The sequence below is a fragment of the Chiloscyllium punctatum genome, chromosome 5 (genome assembly GCF_047496795.1).
Source record: "Chiloscyllium punctatum isolate Juve2018m chromosome 5, sChiPun1.3, whole genome shotgun sequence".
NCBI lineage: Eukaryota > Metazoa > Chordata > Chondrichthyes > Orectolobiformes > Hemiscylliidae > Chiloscyllium > Chiloscyllium punctatum.
Window position 1 is genome coordinate 85,878,083 of NC_092743.1, and position 22,943 is coordinate 85,901,025.

Genomic DNA, 22,943 nt, shown 5'->3' on the forward strand with positions numbered 1-22,943 from the left:
TGTCTGATAAAGCCAATAATTTATTTCCAAGAGCAGTTGCACAGAACCATAAATTACAACATAAAAATAACATCTACTGATGAAACCATTCTCTGACATACATCGTGAAGCTTGAGATAAATAGGAGATAATGATGACTAAGGTACAGCTTTCCTTTGGATACAGACACTGAGGCCAGTCTGATGAACTTGGTTAAAAACCAGATTCTTTTCAGTCATCTGATGGTTCCTGTCAATAAGTGCATGTGACAAAAAAGAAACTAAAAACAAAACTGAACACAGTGTTATTTGATCCTGCTGCTTTCAAATGAAACTAAGTATTAGTTCATACTCAATTAAACAGTTTTAGAATGTGAACTAATATTTCCACACCTATCATAACACTGGCAGCAGCATAACATTATCATATATTACAGACTCAAATGTCGGCAGCCACTCAATTCTTGAAAGTAGCTTAATGTTCAATCTGAGCCCAGTGGCTACTGCTGATTTGCAATAGTGCTCTATCTACACAACATTTTCTGACATTTTTTGGTCTCTGTTTTAACCAAAGTTTTTGTTCCACTAGTTGTCTTGATAATTGCACAGACCTTAGTATACAACTGTGCTAAGATGTCTTACAAGACATATTACCATGGCAACGGGTACTGGACATAACTGATACAGAATTCACACACAAATAACTAACTTGTAAAGAAAAATGCAACTTCTAATACAAATTAGTTTCTTGAAATCAACAAGTATGAATAGAACTATTATTCCACAATATTGAAAATGTCATGTTTCAAAGAAACTGAGATTTTGGAAATGATTTAACACCCTTTGTGCCACAGGCTTGTAATTTATACAATGAGCCTTATAAGCAAGTCTAGAAGGCCATAAACTTTGGGATTTCACTGTAGTCAGTGAATACTTGAGCATGCACTTGCATTTTTGAAGATAGATAGAACCAGCAATATATAGGCTAAAGCTGGAATAAGCAGAGTGAATATAATTGAAATTATTTGGCAGCCCAATGTACAGTGTTTGACTTAAAACATTGGAAATACCTGTAATTAAGCAGGTGTTTAAAAGTCTAATTATACGACTGATTCCATTAACAAGCTAGATTTTCTCAAGACCTATTCCAATTTACAGTATACAAGGTTTTGTCTATAAGGAGAGCAAATAACCAACAGGTAAAGAAAGTAAGTTGTCTCACAGTAGTAGAGTGTTACAGTGGAAGGAAACTTGACTGTTCAACAACTAGGAGATGGATGCCACGCTAAAGGAGGTGGAATTGATGGAAATTCAACTTAGTAACTATCATTAGAAAAGTTACACAAACACTAATATGGACATAATACAAATTCATGGCAAAACTGCACACAGTGGAAAAGAACACAGCCATAGGTAGTACCAATCTCCATCTCATTTCTTTAATTATATACATCACAGTGAAACAAGCATTCATATAATTTCATATTAAACATGTGGGACTTTATTAAGCTTCAGAGACAGAATGCAAAAGATCACTTTATATATCTGTGGAAGAAACTTCTCACAAAAGAAATGTGACCACCTAACTAAAGGATTCTGCCTGAACTAGTCACCTCTTAAGTATAATTGCAGCTTTGTTTGTGTGCACTGCAGAACAATCAAACAAGATTCTTTGTACATAAAAAAAGCTACACTTTCACTAGCAAATAGCACCCAATGTCCAGTGCATTTAATCCATATGCCAGTTTTGAAGGAAGATACAAGCTTATATACTGTCAACAGCAGAACTCTGGGACCTCATGATTGGAGGCAAAATTATTTGAACAAGAGCATGGAGCCACTTCTCTCTGCTGTGATTCACAGTATATTTGACTCATTTTGTTTTGTGAATCAAACCTAACCATGTGGAATGAAGGAATCCAGAGCTAGCCCACCTATCGATTTAAGGTGAGTGATGTTTGACTCTCTGCAAAATAAATATTAATTTGTACTCACTTCAATAGCCTGATTTCCACTTTTTATTTAATAGCTTACCCTGGAGTTGGTGTGATTTTTACGCCATCGTGAGTTCAACCATTTTTTGGTCTACAAAATAATTCCATAAATGATGATGTGTAATCCATTTTTTGTGAATCTCCTCATCAATAATCCACACCAATCCAGTCCTTTATTATCTACCTAGTATTTATTATTATCAAGAACCAAAACTATTTTGGAGAGTCATAAATCAGAGGGTTAGACTGATGGGCCCTCCCATGGACCAAACTATAAATACTGACCTTGATCGAGAAAACAAGACAAAGTGAGAGAAATAATATCTGCTCTTGCCACAACTGAGATAGCAATAAAGTAGTTCAACAGCAGATGCTAGAACTGCTTATTTTCTAATGCACCAAATTCTCTTCCCCAGTAACAGTATAGTAAGTTGCCTTTGGTGCAAAGAATTAACTCATGTAATGTAACCTGGGACCAAAGATTATGAAAATCCACAGATGCATCTCTTAACAAATTCCACTTTGGCCACATTGCTCCATTTAGTACCTTTAGTACATTTAGTACTGCTGACTTGTATTATGGAATAATGTACAGTCTCTTTTGACACGGATAGAAGTATTTATTCCTCCTTTGTGGCTGTGATCAGACTTTGATGTATCACTGCCACAAAGTAACTTTGACAAACATATGACTGTACAAACATTAATTACTTCTTAAAACCCAAATTCTAGTTCATTTTACAGGGGCAGAAGCTGACTGGTTTGATACAGTAACATTATTTTGACCCTAATATCAGTTGTTAGATTGATTCTACCTTCTAATGTGATCCAATGGCTGTAAATAAAGTCTTCAGCATTTATTTCAAATTATATACTCTCCCCAGATGGACTACAGACGTTCAAGAAAATGGCTCACCTTCTCCAGGGTACTTAGGGAAGGTAATAAATCCTAATCCAGACAAAAGATTCCACATCCTATGAATGAATTTAAAAAATAAGTTTGTGCTAACATGTCTCTATGTGACTAAGCCTTAAAGAATGAACCTTCTGACTTTGTTTTATGGGATGTGTGCATGTTGCTTTGTTTGATAAGGATAAACTGTGCGCAATTTTGACTTTGGCGGACAGTGCAAATTGGGTGATATTTATTTGAATGCTCAGCCTCACCTATCAACTTCAATGGAAATGAAACTCAGGGGAGGTGTTTAAATCCTGGTGAGATGGAACTGCTCCTACACTCAACAACCAAGGTCAAAATTGACTCTGCAGGGTGGGGGCTGGGTTCCTTTCAAATGGAATTGTCACGACTGTAAGGTCAACTGCAGAGGGATCTTACATTCACACTTTGATTAGGTGACCCAAGTTTGAAGATTTATCTGGATAAGATTGAAGGCTGCAGGGTGGATAAACTGCTGACCATGACGGTGATACAGGAAACTATTCAAGCAGGGAAGGCAGAATTGATAGGAAAACAGTTGTGATAGTGCAGAATAATATAGTGAGGGGGAATTAACAGTATTCTCTGCCACAAAGAGAGATAGTCTAAAAGGTTGTACCACGTTTTGGGCATCTGCTCAGTCTTGGACAGATGCTAAATAGAAGAGGGAAGATCCAGTCATCGTGGTTGACATGGATACCAGTGACTTTGGCAGGACAAGGAAAGGTGTCTGTATAATCAGTACGAGGGTATAAATAAGTCAGGAAATAGAACTTTAAAGGTAGTAATCTCTAGATTATACTATGAGTTTATGTGCAAATTGATATAGGGCTAATAAGTTTAGAGAAATGAATGCACGCTTGATAGATTGGCTTGGTAGAGGTGGGTTCTGGTTTATGAGGCACTGGAGCCAGAACAGGGGAAAATGGGAGTGGAGGCTGGATCATTGGGGTAGTCTGTGTCTGAACCATGCGGGGGTTCATTTTCGAGCAAACCATACAAGAAGGGAAGTAGAGAAGGCTTTAGTAAAATAATGCGACCGCGGGATCAGATTTTGAAGCTGGGGTTAATCAAAGAGCAGAGACAATGCAACACCAAAAGTTAAAATGGAAAATTCTGATCGGGTCTTGACAGGAAGGATTAGGGAGTGCCAATCTAAGAGTGAATCAGCAGATAAGACTGGAGGCTGTGAAAATAATAAAAGGACAAAACTAAAGGTTCTCCAACTGAATACACATAGCATTCAAACAAAACAGATAAATTGATAGAGCAAACAGAAATAAAAAGGACAATCTGATATCCATTATTGAGAGATGCTGGCAGGTTGGCTTATCAATAGCAATCAATCAGTAACTGCTTAATGGATGAATGGGAGCAATGACTCAGCATTTAATGTGTTTGATCTCCAGCTTTGCGCTGTTTTCCTCATTGTTGATCTTATGTCCAGTCAGTACCTGCACTTCCTTGTGCACAGCTCACCATCACCAATGGCATTCCAACCACAATTGTTTGTATTTAGATTTTAACATGGTAAAACATCTCTATGCATAATATAAAAGTGTTATCAAACAAGTCTGGACATCGAAAGGATATTACGACAGGTAACAAACAGGTTGGTCAAGGTACTGAGTGTTAAGGACTATTGAAGAAGAGAAACGGAAGTTAGAGGCAGAAAGATTTAGGGAAGGAATTGCATCAACTGCCATTAAAAGTATTTTTCATAATAAACTGCATAGCATTGAATGGATTTTTTTTAAAAGTCCATGTGTCTGGGTTTGATTGCTAATTCAGTACATGTTCAAAAGCAGGTAAATCTTTTATTAAACATTAGTGACCAGCATTCTGCCCCTATGTTAAGCAAATACTGGAATACAAGTACTTCCATAAAGCAACCTAAACATCATTAATACTCCATCAGATTCATGAGCTACAGGTGAAAACAATTTTGGTATAAAACCATCGAGTAAAGACAATCTGTATTCGAGATGGAACAGAAGTGGTGGTGCTATCAGGATAATTATTACAAATGCCCCAACATACTTTCTTCACTATCCGATTATGAAGCTAAACTAACTTCAGGAGAGTTATCCTTTGCCTTTTCCAATACCTATTCCTCAATCTGACTCCTCCACCTGATGAAGGATCAGCATCCTGAAAGCTTGTGATTCCAAATAAACCTGTTAGACTATGATCTGCTGTTGTGTGACACTTAACCTTGCCCACCCCAGTCCAACACCAGCACCTCCACATCCTATTCCTCAATCAATATCATTAAACTTGATTATTTGATCATTCTCACTTTGCAGTTTGTGGGTGCCTTGTAAAGTACTTTGGACTGACCTGAATTTCTTCATATTCTTGAAGTGCAATATAGCGTCATAGTGAGACACCTTGGCTGTGTCATCATTCATGTATAACAAAGAACAAATCTGACAGAAGTATCCAGTGTTCAGGACAATAAATTCAATACTAATAGGGGTGCTGGCCTTTTATAGAGGCATTTTTAATTCAGTCATGATAGTCTCCACTAACTTGGTCTGCTTCGAATTTGTAAAATTTGCTATGTTAGTGATAGTCTTTCCTATATTTGTTTAACTGCAAGGATGTGGCAAACCCTTATGTACTCTACTTTGCACTCTCCTGATATTCTTAAGATAAAAGTCTATTCATGACTACTTACATGAATCAGTTTTCACCAATCATTTCTTATCAGAGTAATCACATTAGGAAACAAAATACATGCTGCACTAGCTGCCTCCATTGTTGTCTGAAGAGATAAGCCAGTTGACAGAGATGCAATTCCAAGTTTGAAATAGTGAAGTCAATGTCATTCCGTGGGAAAAAAATGAATCATTTTAGCTTCCTTTCCAGTCTAACCAGGTCATCAATGTCATCTGCATTATGGGCCTCAGAAACGTCAGCAACAAGAAAGTACTATAGCGTGTGACATCAAAAGGAGAATACTTGGGCTGCATCATTAAGAGTAAGTGGTAGACAGAGACAGTTATATGAAGGGAAGATCAATGGAAAACCAAGGACAGGAAAGCAGAGAAGAAAGCCAATGATGGATATCACCAATTAGAGGGAGCTAACTAATGTGGAATGTGTGAGGTAGAGATCGCTGGCAGTCAATCTTCTGGGATGATGATGATGATGATGACACAAACAAATGAGACAGTCAAAACTATACCAAGCTCCATGATATGCAAGAAGTAACTGCACTCCAGAACATTACAGCAATATTACTGGAACAAGTTTACTTCTTTAAGACAGAAAAAAAAGGGGGATATGTTAACAAACACTTAAAAAAAAAATGAAGTCCTTCCAGATGATGTGGTATGAATTTAAAATGAATCTTCATCTCCTAAAACTGATTCTGACAACATGGGAGATAAAACAGAATATGACTTAATGCAGGTGCTAAAGATCCCCCACAGATGATATGTACCAATAATTATTTGCAGCCTTATTGTAAGAATCACTTCAAATCTACATATCAGCTTGAATAAAACTGCTAAATAAGTGGAACTAGGAAATCTTCAATTAGTAATATTTTCAGGCTTTTAAACATCTCTTCTAAACAACATATTTTGTGTACAATGCCTTTCGAATGACACTGCAGATATTGTTTCCTGTTCTTATGTTTCGACTGCCAGCATCTTTATTGAAAAACAGGAAACTGATAAATTTTAGTTTTTGTGTCACTCAATAGGACCAGTGGAACATAATTTGTGAACATTAACCTATTCATTTAAGACAGCATTAGGATATTCATTTCAAGAACTGTCACTTTACAGCATCGGGAAGAGAGTTAAGACAACCTTTCAATGGTGTTCTCTCTTCATGGATGTTAACTGATAACCAAATTACTTCTAACATTATTTGTTTTCACACCAAAACCACAGCGCCAACCAATGGAAATGCTCATGTTTATTTGCCTGATGCAGTTCTATGTAGATTGTGATGGGTATATCTGAAAGCAAATTTCAAGAATCATTTTTAACTTATTGCCACAGACCTGTTTACATAAGCCACACATTTTCCTGCTTTCCAGCAAGTGTGATAAGAGCGTGTACATCATGATAAGCCTCTTTTGATATTAGTTCTATGAATAGAAAAGTCTACACTTTACGCTAATCTTTGATGTCATGACTTTTCTGATGCCACATAAATAATTAAAGTTGTGCAATAGGACGTGGGTGGAACTCAACAGTTTAACACACAAATAATTCTGAAGATATCAATTTCCTAATAAAGTTAATATAGTGTACTCTCCAACATTTCAACTGTGGAGCTGCAAGTCAGCACAACTCATGACTTGCTCCCCAACCGTGTCATGATTTGAGGAAAAAAAAATCGAAAAAAAACAGCAGATGCTGTAAATCAGAAACAAAAGCAGAAATTGTGAGAAAAGCTCAGCAGGTTTGGCAGCAACTGTGTTAACATTTAGGGTCAAGTGACTGTTCCTCACGATGAGAAACTGCCCTTGCAGAGGGAGGGTAGGGAGTGGGGTGCTGTTTGCTGTGAGTTGGTGTGCAGAGAATATACACACACGTTCTGGTAAGTTACCGCACAAAGCATTCCCAACCTACTGAAATTGCTCCTGGAATAATTTCAGGAAGAAAGTTCTGACCCTAAAGTGATTATAAGGGAATGTAATCAAAATGACTGGCCCCAAAGATGATCAGATAGCAGGTGGTGTCATAGATATTCAACTGGAACACTAAATATTGAATAAGACCTCAATTTTATTTAGCCTTTGGCAGAAAGGGTTGTGGTGGGTTACATGATTCCCACATTGTAAACACCCTAACTAAGAATTATATGTTAATAATTTGTCACAGGATCCCAACATATATTGAACATGTTGTTGTTCATGGAGTGCGTGGCTTTGATCACATTGCACATTCAAAGCACTTTTGTGATTTTTCTCGAGTTGAAAGCCACCTTGAGATCTGTGAAACGATGGGAGCTGTGTTCATTCGCTCTCGACTTGCAGTTGTAGTCACAATGATTATAAACTTTTGCTAAGGGGCTTCAGGGCGGCAAACTATTAGTGATGATGAGGTGAAGATGGCTGTCAGCAGTTCACTGCAAGATAACACTGGCAGGCAGAGATCGGAAAACAGAGGAAAGCATTGAATCAGGAAAGCAATCTTTTCGGAGTATCACACCTGAAGTTAGGCACTCACATTGCCCTGTGTTTTTGAGCTAAACATTGACATTCTAATTGTCATTCATGCCACTCCCTTATCTTTTTCTCGTTCTTGGTTTTGGCTTTTTATTGGTCTTTGCATAACTACCTTCTGTTTCCCTCCCTTTGGTCATTACCTTCAGATGTTAGAATTCCCTTTTCTTATTTGGTAGGTACCACTTTCATAGTCCTCAATGTTTCAAGTACCCAACACATTTTTATTTTTCGAAATTTACACAAATCTGGGAGTCTCATTTGAAAAAAACTTCAACATGATTTTGGTGACGATGCTTTACATCCATAGAGAACATCTGAGTGCACATATTCCAGGTTTTGTTCCACAAATGTACTTCCAAGCTTGATTCAAAATATAAATCAACATTTGTACAGGAAGCGAATTCAGTTCTCGTTTTCTCTGGAAGGTGCAGAATTTGGATTAATTTTGAATTCAAGGTGTCAGCTGGGTGACAAAACATACACAGACAAGCACAGCCTTACAAAAGGAGCTCGAGTTGTGCAGCTAAAAATTTGCAAATAACCAATGGACACTAGTTCAAAGTAATCTGCTATATGCCATATTGTAAACACATAGACTGAGGGGTTGTGGGAATGGGTGTTAATCTCAGGCATTCTAACAGCACAAACAAATGATGCTGGATAACCTCATTAAGAAATGAAAAAGACCAATGTCACACAGCCAGGTGGCTTTAAACAAAATTAATTCACCTCCTTAAACACAAACACACAATCTTTGCTATCTCTGGGTGAACAAAACCAAATCTCCATGATGCAGTTACCAAACTATAATTGTACAGAAACAAAATTATCAATCCTTTGGAAGCCATTGTGCTGTGGTCTTTGCCTACCTGATGTTGTTAGTTGTAACTGATAACAAAATATATAAAAACAGTGCTCATTGAAGCACCTGGATTGTCCAGTGTCAGCTCCCCGCATGCATAGTAATAAAACCACTTGAACATTGCATGTGGACTCTGAGTGTCCAAATCTTACATCTGAGTATTTGCTTAGGCTTTTCATTTGGCGCTGTCAACAGAATACAATGGATGTTGGACACTGACTGGCAACTAGGGCAAGTCACAGTGAGAGTCAATTTTAAATTGTACTAAATTCGACTCCATCCCAATCTAGGATGCGTTAGGTAGCCTACGTGTCTGAAACTGAGGCTCCAGACAATGCTTCAAGTGGTGGTAAAGAAGGTGTGGAAACGATTGCATTATAGATTATAATTACAGTCAGTGTTAATCATGAGTTCAGTCCAGGAGGATCATTCCTCTGATGACAACTTTGCCTAGAGATGGCCAGTAAATGAAGAGTTAGAACTGGTTAAAAAAAGTTCTCAGTTTTGCCAGCATTAAAACCACCAACAGCCCCTCTGTAACAGGATTGGGAGGGGCTAGAGTAACAATTGGCTGAATAGGAGGAGGAAAGAAAAGGAGGTTGGGAATCATTGCCCTCATCCTCGGCAATTCTGATTAAAATAGAATATGTGCTCCTGAAGTGTGGAAAAATCCACAAATTAGCTCACATAGCCACACTAGCACAAAATAGACAACTTGGACAAATGATTATAAGGGGTTCCCTGCTGTAGTGAGGAATGATTTGTGTGTCCCTATCCCCTAATGACACTATGAAGTTATTAGAAAAATTACTCCACCTAAAACCTCAACACGAAGACAAGAGGTTTTGGACAAAATTGCAGGAAATGTGGCATTGCGACCATCTCCATAACGTGGATGCTTACAGATGAATTCAGATGAAATTACATGAGGCTGACTGTGGAAAGCTGCATTAGGGTGGAACTCAGTGCAACAATATCACTGCAAACTAGATACTGCAGCAGCTGATCTCTGCAAATTTGGAGCAGCAATAGCACAAGGTCTAAACTGAGCCCCACTTCATTGCAAATTAGTGACAGCAATAGAACAAGAAAATGATGGCAGGGTGCCCATGAATATGGCAATTGGAAGTTTGAGGTATATTGTAACTAATAGGGCATGGCTGCAGTGCCAATGTACAGTTCATATAGACAACAGATTAGTAGACAACAGCAGGTTACATCAACCAGTAAGATGGGCTGTACTCCAAGAAGGTAACCACATGGAGAAAATCAGACCAAAGGTGTTAGCAGGATAGACTATGGCCACCATGATAGTCACCCTGAAACCTGAGGTGTGCTTTACTTACAAAATCCTAGGACACCAAGAAAGTGAGTGCAAAACCCCAAGACAGGATAATCGCCAGCACCACTGCAATTTCCATAGGTCAGGCCTCACAGAAAGGGACTGGCTGTGAAAGGTGGAGGTGTTGGGGGAAGGGGAGGGAACTCCAAAAAGGCAACACAATAGTGTTTCAGTGAATTTAATGAATGTTTTAAACTCCCAATTGATCAGTATCATTGAGAATGTGATCAGGGCAAGGCTTATATAGGGAAAGGGACCAATCCTTGCCGATGCAACGGCACTGTTAGAAAGTAGGCTGTTAAAGACACAGGAGAAAGCTTCTCTAACTGATTTAGATTTGTCATTGTCCAGGCAGTCATTTGTTGTTCAGAAGGTAAGGTGGGGGGGGGGGGGGGGTGAATATACAGAGACCAAACCCAGGAAACACAAGGGATGTTTATCCCAGGCCAATTATGGGTGTGCAAGAACTCCAGAAGTTACAAAATTGAGGCTACATATATTAAATAAATTTGACATACTAGTAGATTCTAACAATAAGCAGATATTTTGGGCAGGTTACAATTCAAAATGTGAAGGCAAGACAGGTTCCAGTTAGAGCTCTAGCCATCCCAGGGGACTAGACATACAGACTCCCGTGTTAGACATTACCTGAGGTATGAATGAGTACTAAGCAAGACTGCAGGCTAATGAATACCTCACTAGTGGTGGGCCCAGAACTGTTCCACCAGACCTACAAACAATACCCCATACACCCTGAGGCAGTGCACGTTGTGGAGGGCATTGTGCAAGAGCTTGCAGAATAGGGAACCTTGAGGCCAACTACCTCAGTTCCCCTGAATGGCCAGTCAAATAGCCCAACAAGTCATATCAATTAGTGATAGACAATACAGCACTGAACAAGGCAATGCCACAGGAAGATCTAAGTCCCCTGACCATCTTTAACAGGTTGAAACCTTGAACATAAAATACTTACAATTTTAGATATTGCCAACTGGTTCTGTTAGGTATCAGGAATTCCAAAGCAAGCTCACTTTTCATAGGAGGAAGACAGGATAACTGGGTAAGGGATTCCAAATAGAAGCTTGACCACCTTCTATTTGGTCATGAGTGAAAGGCTGAGTCAGTGCAATATAGGACTGCGCCATAATTCAATCTCAATATGTAGATAATATCCCAACAGCGTCAGAAAGGAAAGCTCTCTTAATAGTCTTAAGTACACTAAAAGATACTGGATTCAACATAAATCCGAAAAAGGCACAAGTAGGGCACACATGAGATCAGTCAGGGAAATAAGGTCTTACCACAGGAATAGGAAAATGGCCACTGCAGAAATGTCTCTCCCCAGCACAGCAAAATGGGGTCCGAAAGCTGTTCAACTACTGCTGCAAGTATTTATCCCAGTTTGTAGTAAGGAGCCAATAGAGAGGTTAGTGAAGGGGAAAACGGGACAGAAAAGATAGAATGGAGACCAGAGCAAGAGACAGCTTGTATAGAATTTAAGGTTGGTTTCATGTTAGCACCAGTCCTCAGTTGTCCGATATGTCCCAGCTATTCACATTCACAGCAGTATAGAGGGGGATTTTCATAATATCAAGGGGGAGAATGAGACACCATGGGACAGCGCTCCCACAACAGCCCCGTGCAGTAAAGGAACTGGCCAGGTTTATGGCTGTGTTACTGTGCTGCACAGGCCGCCTGGGTGAGTGATTCTATGCCAGGACAAGTCATGCTGCACACTCAATTGTTAAACATCAGGAAATTGAAAACGGTATCTCACTCCAGGTGATCAACATGTGTGACTACCTAAAGACAAGGCAGTATAGATCATAAGAAATAACAAAATTAATCTAGCACATGGAATGATATGCAAAGGGGAAGTGTACCAGTGTCAATGAGGTTAGACCAAGAGGTGGAACTGGACATCTCAGATGTCCACTTGAGAACCTAGATCTAACTCTATCTAAATAGACCAAGAGAGTACATATATGGCAATTTCAGACAGGGTGGGCAGTCGTAAATTAGAGCAAAGAGACTTTCTTAAAAGGGAATTCGAGGGAGCCTTGTCAGCATAGGTAGCTGAACTAGTGCCCTTACGGAGGTCCTCAAAGCAGCTAAGGGTGGAGGGTAAATATATGTACACCAACAGCTGGAATACATTTGACGTAGTCTGTGACTACGTGACAGCATGGAGTTCATCATCCCAAGCACCCAGAGAGGCAGCAGTTATTAAAAAGATCCATAGAAGGATGGAAAACAAAGGGGTTTTATGTTGGCAGACGTGGCTGCCAAAAAGAAGAGGAACTGTACAAAGTCCAGCTGGCTACATGTGGCCCAGAGGATGATGGATGTGCAGCAATTACCAAGGAGCAGTAAAATATAGAAAGGCAGGAGACCCTATATGGTAAGAATGGAATTTGGAGGAAATATTTAATAACGATAGCCCCAAATTACATATAAAATACACACTATCATAAATCAGACCACAACTAACAGGGCAGCATGCTCCATAGACTGCTTTGGGATTGGTGGTGGACTGGCATTGGCTGACTATTGTTAGAGGTGTATCAGTTGTGACTAGCATAACCCTGGCAAACCATTAAAATAAGACTAGCGTGCCAGTTATGACCCAAAGGCCCAAGGAAAAACCTACAGGTAGATTTTTACAGGATCTTTTTCTGCTAGCAGGGGAAAGAAATCTGTCTGGTTATAATCGATCAGTTCACCAAGAGACTGCAGCAACATCACAGTTGTACCAAGGTGGGCAATTCCTTTATAGGTGGATTCTGATCAAGAAACACATTTTACAGCATTATGGAAAGGATGAGTGAGTTGTTCAGGGTAAAACAGAAATTTCTCATATCATGCCATCTGCAAATGGAGGGCCTAACATGCCTCTAGATCAGCGATTGTTCAGACAGGTCCTGGACATATCCATAGGGCCTATGGGTCCAGATACAATGTATGAGAGATTTTCTTTTAAACACAATGTATCTTTATATCTTATGACACTAATGACTGGGGTCACTGTCCTGGGGGGATGAATACTTGAGAGTGACAAATATATGTATTGGACTTCAAAGCTTAAACACAGTTGACTACAATGGTGGACCCCAGACAAATGCCACCACGCTACTATCACAGACACGATAACATCACAGAGACTGTTGTGATGACACTATGGCTTTAAGGGGTGTACTTTGTCCTTTTTCTTTTAAAATGAAGAGAGGTTGAGACGGAGGTGACAAGTAGTCTGTCCTAAGCCAATAAATTAAATACTTTGAGGCCTTGGAAATGTTTTGTAAAGTTGGTACAACAGAAGCAGTATGATGAATGCGGTCAAAGATCTCACAGAACCAGGGTTTGAGTTTAGCTTCAGTAAATGTTGGGATTTGGAAGGTGGTATACATCTTTCCCTGCTACAGTAAAGTGCTCGAGTTTTTGTTCTCTCGCAAACTTCCCCAACGTTCTTTGAACATTGGATGTGAGATGATTTATTTTCCTGAATATGCCTCTGCCAAGGATGCATTCATGGGATTTTGTTATCTTTGAACATCTAATCAGTGCTATATTATTTGGTTAAGTATTTCAACAGAGTTACAGTTAAGCTTCTTATAAAATTCTTATTTTGTCTGTATTTTAACAATAGCTTAAGAATAAATTGTGCTTTGCTTCAAGCCTGGTAGTTTGACCAATTGATTTGCATCCAGAACACAACACTTTACACTTGCCTTTAAACATAAGAAAAAGTGGGGTCTAGGCTGTCTTCTTTATATCTTTCTGAGGGGTTTGGTTTGGTCCTTAACCCTGTGTTGTCCAGAAATGAGCCCTCGACCACAAAAGGAATTGGTATTGTATGCAAATCGTAAAGTGTAACGTGAAAATATTAAACATAAAATTATACCTGTAATTGTAAATCTGACCAGTTTGTAGAAGTAATACAGTAATTAAATTAGCCAGCAAGTTTGTGATTAATCGGGCAGCCGATACCATAGGTAGCACTAGATTTAAAGGATACGCTGCTTTCCAACACCAGTAGAAAGGGTTAGTTAACAATATACTGACAGGGATGAAAGCAGGGATTTCTCAAACTCTCTTGATATTCAAGTCGTGAGCTCCAAGGTTACAAATCTTAAGAGGACCATGAGACAGCCATTCTTAAGATCAGAGAGGGGCAATGAAATGGCAGTGGTCCTAGGGAGAAAGCATGTGGCATCTCTATTGGAAGGCTTATGCTTCATGGAGATCCATGCTCACACCACCAATTAATTAATTGAAAGGGAAGTATGGCAAGAGGTCAATACCCAAGAAGACCAGCTGTGCGACGCTGACAGTCAGTGAATGATTGGGCAACTAGGATACATCTTGTATCAGATTCAAAGTGGGGAGGTACTGGACTGGATCAGCTATACCCAGTTGTGCAGGATGACCAAGAAAGCAGGTGTCAGTGATGCCTCCATATTGAGAGAAATGAGCAGGGTGCACCTGCTGATTTAGAAGTACTTCAAACAATGTGATCAATTGGCAATCCCCTCAGTCACAGCAGACACAGGTCCATATCTTCAGAACCAAGTGGAGAATATTGCGTTAATCTGAGACAAATACTCCCTCCTGTATTACCCACATACATGCGTGCCACATGCACGAATGACAGCATTTGCAGAGTATCACTGAGTGAATATAGGAGAAAAGGAAGCTTCACATGCTATAAATTACCTACAGAGAAAATCATCTCACATACTCAGGATACAAGGGAAAGGGGGAATACTATGTGACAACTACTGAGGAGTCAATCAATAATTACAGAGAACAGTTAAAAGCCCTAACATGGTTGAAGCAAGTGCAGTACAAGGGGCATGGACATACACATCTGGGAAAAAAAACAATCTCTCACTGCAGTATAGATGGTGTTAGTGTTAGCATGGGGAATTTAGCATATCACACATATTAAAGGAAAGTCCTTAACTGTCAAACTAAGATAATGTTCAAGGTGTAACAATGGCTGCTGGCACAGGGCACCATATTAGTGCAATAGTGGCCATGCACCACCAGAAAGGGAGGAGTCCTGGCCAATAGAAAACTTGGGGAGAGATCTGGGTGATGGCGTGGCCCCTCAGAGATTGCAGGCTGGGTTTGGTTGACACCCTGGACCCATGACAAAATCATCAGACATAGATTAATTGGCTAGCTTAATCTAATCGTTATACATCCAAAAGTGTGGAGAGACTGTGAAGAATTTGGCTTTAGAGTGCCAGTCAGGAACAGTAGGAACATACACAGGTTAGGTGTTAAAAGTCGAGTGTGTAGTGCTGGAAAAGCACAGCAGGTCAGGCAGCATTCAAGGAGGAGAATCCACATTTCAGGCATAAGACCTTCATCCTGATGCTGCCTGACCTGCTGTGCTTTTCAAGCACCACACTTTTGACTCTGATCTCCAGTATCTGCAGTCCTCACTTTCTTTCTGCTCAAATCTAGAGATGACCACAGAATTACAAGAGAGCTCAGACTTATGCAAAGGGCTTAGTTAAAAATTTGCAAAATACAAAAAGATGGCATTTCAAAGTAACATGCTACATCAGGCATTCTAAACAAATGGATAAGTCAGGGCTAGAAGACAGGGTTAATCTCAGGCATTTGAACAGTAACTCCAACAATGACACTGGATTACCTCATTATGAAATAGAGAAGGCAACAAACACACTTCCTTGTGAAGGTGTAGGCCTATTTAATAACATGGAACACATTTTATTTCACTTCCCAGAATTTTAAGAAACAGCTGACACTAACAACTACAGCCCTCTTATCCTTCCTCATTTTTGTGATAGTATCCACATAGCAGAGGTTGTTCAACCTTGCATATTTGACTAAACTTCCTTAAAAGCCTTAAAGTACTTTTCTCAGAAACACCTAGGGTTATTTATCAACAATTTAGGCAGAAGATTCAAACCAATCAGAAGATTTTCTCAATCCTAATTTCTGCTATAAGTCCGCTGAATATTCTTATTATTCCATTCGTCAGAAGTCACATGACCCCAGGTTATAATTGAACAGGTTTATTTGAAATTACAAGCTTTTGGAGCACTGCTCTGAAAGCTCGTGATTTCAAATAAATCAATCAGACTATAACCTGGTGTCGTGTAACTTCTGACCTTGTCCACCCCAGTCCAACACAGGCACCTCCACCTCATGATATTCTATTTGTCACAAAGACGATTCAGGAGTCTTGTGATGAGAAGATGGATGACATTGAGCTTCATTTCCTCACGACGTTTCACACCGACTTCTAGTATCATCTTGACAGTATTTGGAATGTTAGAATTTTATATTTATTGTGCCTGTTCTATTTCCCTCCATAATCACTGGTACAAACATCTCTTTTTTTCCCTTCATCTCATTATTGTAATTCACTATGCCCTATTGCAAATCCAGATAAATATTTAAGTTATTTAATTTTCTTTTCTTTTATATAGAATATCAACTAATTGGAGGTCTATAAGCCTAACTACACTTACACTTCACTACACAGATGATCCGTTTCTACTGTGCAACCTAATGACTTTGCCAAGCCAGGGGAACACCGGAATGAGATTCTTCTACAAGTTTTTATATCATTTAATCCAAGCATGGCTTCACTCTCAGCCCCTTTTAACATTACTGTGTTATATTAATAATTACTTGTAAATTCTTTTATGATCCCAAAGAATATTTGCAAACGTTTTGCTTTTCCTTGGTTTCTATTTCCCTGGATTGTTTCTTCAAAAGTCATATCTGATTTTTTTTCCCACTCTTTCCCACTTGGTGGAAATCTCTTTGAGATGAATTGTTAAGTCAATGCACTCTCTGCCTGTTTAGATGGATGTAAACAAACCCATACTATTATCTGAAGCTCACAGGCCAACAACACCACCAAAAACAAAATGCTCATTTATTTATATGTTGCTTGTGGGATCTTGCTGTGTGAAAAATGGTCACTGCATACTTACAGGCATGTGTTTGATGTGATCCACATACAGGCATACACACATACCTATTCAGGCAATCAATAAGATCATGGCTAATTTGATTGTCACTTCAACTCCACTTTCCTGCCTATCTCCCGATCTTTGACTCCCTTAACAGTTTAGAATCTACCTTTGCATTAAAAGTATTCAATAGGGGGTTTCCTTGCAAGTGAAGTCGCAGGTAGATAGGATAGTGAAGAGGGCATATGGTATGCTTTCCTTTATTGGTCAGAGCGTTGAGTACAGGAATTGGGAGATCATGTTGCGGCTGTACAAAACATTAGTTGAGCCACTTTTGAAAAATTGCGTGTAATTCTGGTCTCCCTCCTATCAGAAGGATGTTGTGAAACTTGAAACAGTTCAGAAAACATTTACAAGAACATTGCCAAGGTTGGAGGATCTGAGCTCCAGAGAGGCTGAATAGGTTGGGGCTACTTTCCCTGGAGCATCACAGGCTGGGGAGGGGGCGGGGGGGGGGGGTGACGTTATAGAAGTTGATAAAATCATGAGGAGCATGGATAGGGTACACAGACAAGGTCTTTTCCTGGGGTAGGGGAGTCCAGAACTAGAGGGCATAGGTTCAGGATGAGAGGGGAAAGATTTGAAAGGGATCTAAGGGACAGCTTTTTCACACAGAGGGTGGTACGTGTATGGAATGATCTTCCAGAGGTAGTGGAGAAGGCTAGTACAATTACAATATTTAAGAGGCATCTGGATGGGTATATGAATAGAAAGAATTTGGAGAGATATGGGCCGAGTGCTGGCAAGTGGGACTAGATGAGATTGGGATATCTGGTCAGCATGGACAAGTTGGACTGAAGAGTCTGTTTCCGTGCTGTACATCTCTATGACTCTATGACCCAATATCCACTGCTCCCTGTGGAAGGAAGTTGCACACAATCTGCATACATGTAGTATGCATAACAGTTGCCTGCACTTTACAATAATCATTAGTCATAAAATTCCTTGAGATGGCCTGAGGATATGATTAAGTACTACATAAATGGAAGTTTCATTTCTTTGATAAACTTTAATACCTTCTTTGTACCTAATCTAACCTCTTGTTCCTTTGCTTCAAGACTGTTTCCATGGTGGCTCTGAAATAGGTTTATCAACCCCTTTATTTTATAGTTTACTTAAGTCCAGTTTTTAAAAATTTTTCAAAGCATTAATTCAACTGTTGATCTTGATATATGTTACTACACTTGCCCTGTCTAGTGCTGGCATCCCTTTTTCATTTAGTTGCTATCTGGCTAGCAATGATTTGTTACTCACACCAGAATGTTCTCCAAGAAAGCTCTAAACGTTCTTACTGCCACTCTTCCACTGCTGCCCGACTGTGAGGATCGTAAATGGTTTCTTCAGAGTCAAACCTGAATTACCTCAGAGCATTTATTGTCATTGCTGTTGTGATAAAGCAGCTCCTTTAACAAGGTTATGCATTCCATGGCTTTCTTTTCAGTGAGGTCATAAATGACCGACTCCAAAAGGTCTGGAGGTTGAAAGAGATGAGGGCCAATTTGATTATAGCCAACAGGTACTGCCTCAGGCAGAGGCTTTCAGGTTTAAAAAAAACACTTATGCAATGAAAGGGGTGTGGCCACTTCTCCCAGCTCAGCTTTCTATGGTTGGTTTTTTTTGTGGAAAAAAAGCTGCTGGCTTCACAGAAGCAGGTCTAGGCTGGTACTCTCTCTCTCTCTCTCACTTCTTTCCTGTAAGAACTCGTGTTTGCTTTTACCTTTTGTGCCAAGGGGTGTTTATGGGCCCTGTTGCAAGTATTTGGAACAGCAACATTAAATTGGGTTTTCAGACAGGTTAAGTTATTTTGTAATCTGTTGTTTGTGTTTCATTCAGTAATCTTGAAAATAAATTCTGTTTTATTTAAATCTAAGTGGTTGGGCCAGCTGCATCACTCCTGGGATATCTACCATACACCTGCTTAAAACAACTAACAAAATTAGGGTCAGGGCTATGTTCTTGAAATGTTTTGAGGGGTCTAGCCTGATCCATAATACTGTTCTTAAACAGCACATTTGCCACCATTAGGCCAATATTTCCTTTCTCCAGATCATTGCCAAATATTAATTTCCCAGAAACAGTTTTAAGTGTTTTCATGAATGTTTCCCAAAGCATCCCAGGACATTGTTAGTCTGTTGCTTTTAGTGCCTTGCTAGTTTTGCTAAAATTCTTTGAATATTTTAATACTCTGTGATCAACATTGCAGCAATAGAGATGCTTGATGGTAACTCTTGGGGCTGACAATAAAATCGTCTGATAGAATCGCATTGAATCTACTTGAAATTCTGCTGGTCATATTCTCACATTTATAACAATGGTTTTGTGCTTTTTATCTCGCACAGAAAATACCATTTTAGATTAGTAATTCCTGATTATAAATATCTGCATTTACTCCACCTTAATTTTGCTAATCTAAACATCTCTATTTAGTAGCTTGCATTTTCATTTTTATCATAGTCAGACCACTAGTTTTAACAACAGCATCCTTGCATCTTGACATGACATTTTATTGTATTTAATTCCTGGTCCTGACTAGAGACAATCTTAACTGATTTTGGTTGCTTGGGCTTAGAATAGGGGCGGTTGATCATTTTTCGAGACATAATCCAAATTTCCTCATTCTTTCTTCACCACATGTCTGGATGCTGTTTTGTTCTTTCTGATAGAGAATGCTCAGTCCAAAAGCTGAAGTGAAATTGGTACTGCTGCATTCAATGAAACTTAACTTGATGTTGATATCAAGATCTCTTCACCACTGTCATGAGCCTTTGTAACATATGCTCATCCTCCTCTTACGAACAGTATTTATTTACAAAAAAAAACAAATAGCTTGGCTTGGTGAGTAAGATGTGTCGCAATTCATTTTACCAGATAGGCAGGCTCCTTAGAAAGCTAATTCTGTCCAAACCTCCACATCATAACATGTGCAGTTACATGTGCTGAGTTAGAGTTTTTCCCAATAATCATTCTGTTTCACTATATACACACAAGAACGAGTATTACTATTAAAAAAAAATCCAAAATGACAGGGGAAATAGCAATACAACCACATAAGATTGCCAGTTGGGCAAGTTAGTTTGTAGGGTGCCATTGTAAGATTACACTTCAGTGATTCAGAAGATCATTTTGTCTTGCAAAGAATAGTTTCTTCAGGCAATGTCTTGATTCACAGTTTGATTGTCTAATGCCAACCTTCTCAGTTTAAATTAATATTTAAACTGCTGTTGTGTGGCTTAATTTGCAAAGAGTATTGGCTTGCATATTTCACATGTCACCTGAATTTGCATCTTTCAGGCTGTCCCAGAAATCCTGAAATCTGGTTTCATTTGAGTAGCTTGGGTGCACCAGTCTGTATTCCTTTAAACAAAAATCAATGTGTATAGGCAGAGGGTTGAAAAAGGATAATGTATGTCCAATCACTGTAAATGTTAGCAATAACTATGCACAAAATTCTACAGGTGTGGGAAGAAAAGCAGAAGTTGCTGGAAGTGAGACCGACAAGTAGCATTTAGATGCAGACCCTTTATTGAAACTAGTATGTCTGCCAATAAATTTTGAATTGCTGGGTGCTTCCAGAATTTTCTGCATTTCTTGCAGTAATAATGAGCTGTAATTCATCTGTTCCCTGGGAGGACCGGTTTAACTCCAGTTTCCTCAAGTCTCACATTTTATGTCTGATGGAGCTTAATGTTGGAGCAACTGAAAATCCATCTTGTGCTCTTGGTTGATCATCAACTGCCACTGAAAGGTCACTAAACCTTAATATGGCCCTTCTGGTGCAGGGAAAAAGCTGGCAAAACAGTCTGTGTTTCTCAGGTTGCATATGTTTTTTTTCAATAAATTAATTAGAACTTTACAGGTACAACTGGGTAAAAGGTGCAGTTACACAATGTACTTTTGAGTGCTTCCTCTAAGAGGAGATTGATACCTGACTATTAACACGTGTTTGTGGAGGATTGAGCAGAACCTGTCCAATATGCCACCAGAGACAGTTTGATTTTTCTTATACTGCAATTTCAATTGTCGTTAAGTGATTGAGCGAGTCATTCATTTCTCTTGTTTCTCCTGTTGGACTGTTCGAGCAGTACATCCAACCTGGATGGTTCTCTTACAAAAACCTACTATCCATGGAAACCCCTTGCTTCTCTCCGACCCAGGCACTGAAAAGACTGCCAACGAGAAACAATTGAGCCCTTATTCTACAGAGAAGACTCAACTTGATAAACAAAGAAAATGGCCTCAAATAAACCTGTGAGCTGATCACAGATGAAGTAGAGGAATCCAGGGTATTTTTCTTTCTTACAAAGATGATTTGATAAATATGTGCAATTGCTTGGCCGAATCTTAAACACCTGAATTATATTAACAGACAGCTGTGGCAGATAAAGACTATTTGACTCAATCACTTCTAGACTTATCCAAACAAGTGTGCTTCACAAACACACAGAAGCTTTGTTTGCAGCAATAGGAATTTAAAAAATATTCTATATGGTATTTTTATTTTCAAATCAAATACCACTTCTCAAGGAGGTATGTAAGTATTAGCAGGTGGGAGCCGACTAATATAAAAACAAATTCTTTTTAAGCCTATGAATCATCAGTTTATCACCCGAATGCTTCAAGTACAGTAACAGCTGACTGAGTCTTGTTTCACCTGTATTTAGACCTCACCCTCCCTGTGTTGTATATTCAGGGTTCTCCCGTACCAGTGTGACCCGGCTCACAGTCACTTTCCCATTGTTTGATGAACATCACTGGGCCAGCCCAGAGCTGTAACTTGATCCGTAGCCACTCGACGGAGATAATAAATATTGGTGCTCGTGACTCTGTTCAGAGATGTAGCTAGGGAAGGTCTGTGCCCGAGGAACCTTTGTCAAGTTTAAATCATTTCCTGTCAGGGAAAAGAAAAGGTTTTGTTACAAGAATTGATGCAACTTCATTAGGGTGTTAATTCAGTTTCTTTACTCTTAAGAATAGGAACAGCAGAGCAATTTCAAATTTCCTCTCAAACCTCTCCAAATTTGCAATCTTATCCAATTCAGTTTCCTCATTCTGTGTTCTATATTCTTCATCTATAGGGAACAAGGAACAGGATTAGATTAGCTAAGAGCTATGGACAGCCTGAATGGCCTCACTCTCTACAATATCCACAGTTCAATAATTTTCATTTGGTGTAGGGATTTCTTGAACTTTCTCCTTTTTTTTTCTCACCTCTCAGCCTCCCCAAAGGAAACCTTTCGTAATTACCATTCAATGTGATTTACTCCGTTGTTAATTATTCTGCTTTACGCTCATTAACTTCCTTTTAATCACATCACTTCACTTTAGTCTGAATAGCTAAATCTGATTCATTTGCTTCAATAGAATAATTAAAATGTTAGGTATAAAATCCAATTTTACTGGCAGCATAAAACGGACAGAAACAGTTCACCTATTGCCCAAGCTGAATTCTGCCCAATTTTCTTTGCCATTAACATGTATTGGCATCTATTTTACAACCTGGTTAAGGGCAAACTCTGCTGAATTGTTTATTTCAAGGTTTCAACCACATCAGGCAGAAACTTCAACTTGGTTGAGGCTGTACAATAAACATCAACAGATTACAGTCCTAGTAAATATTTTG

At 39.1% G+C, this 22,943-nt stretch overlaps 1 protein-coding gene across 1 annotated transcript in view; it reads right to left on the reverse strand.

The window, feature by feature from the left end:
* Positions 1–2: 2 nt before the first annotated feature.
* The window catches only part of dok6 (docking protein 6), a 442,724-nt gene continuing 419,783 nt past the window's right edge, over positions 3–22,943 (reverse strand). Inside the window, exon 8 of the mRNA XM_072570675.1 lies at positions 3–22,211. Within this exon, the coding sequence (XP_072426776.1) occupies positions 22,072–22,211 (140 nt within the window). The 3' untranslated portion in view covers positions 3–22,071. The remainder of the gene's footprint in view (positions 22,212–22,943) is intronic.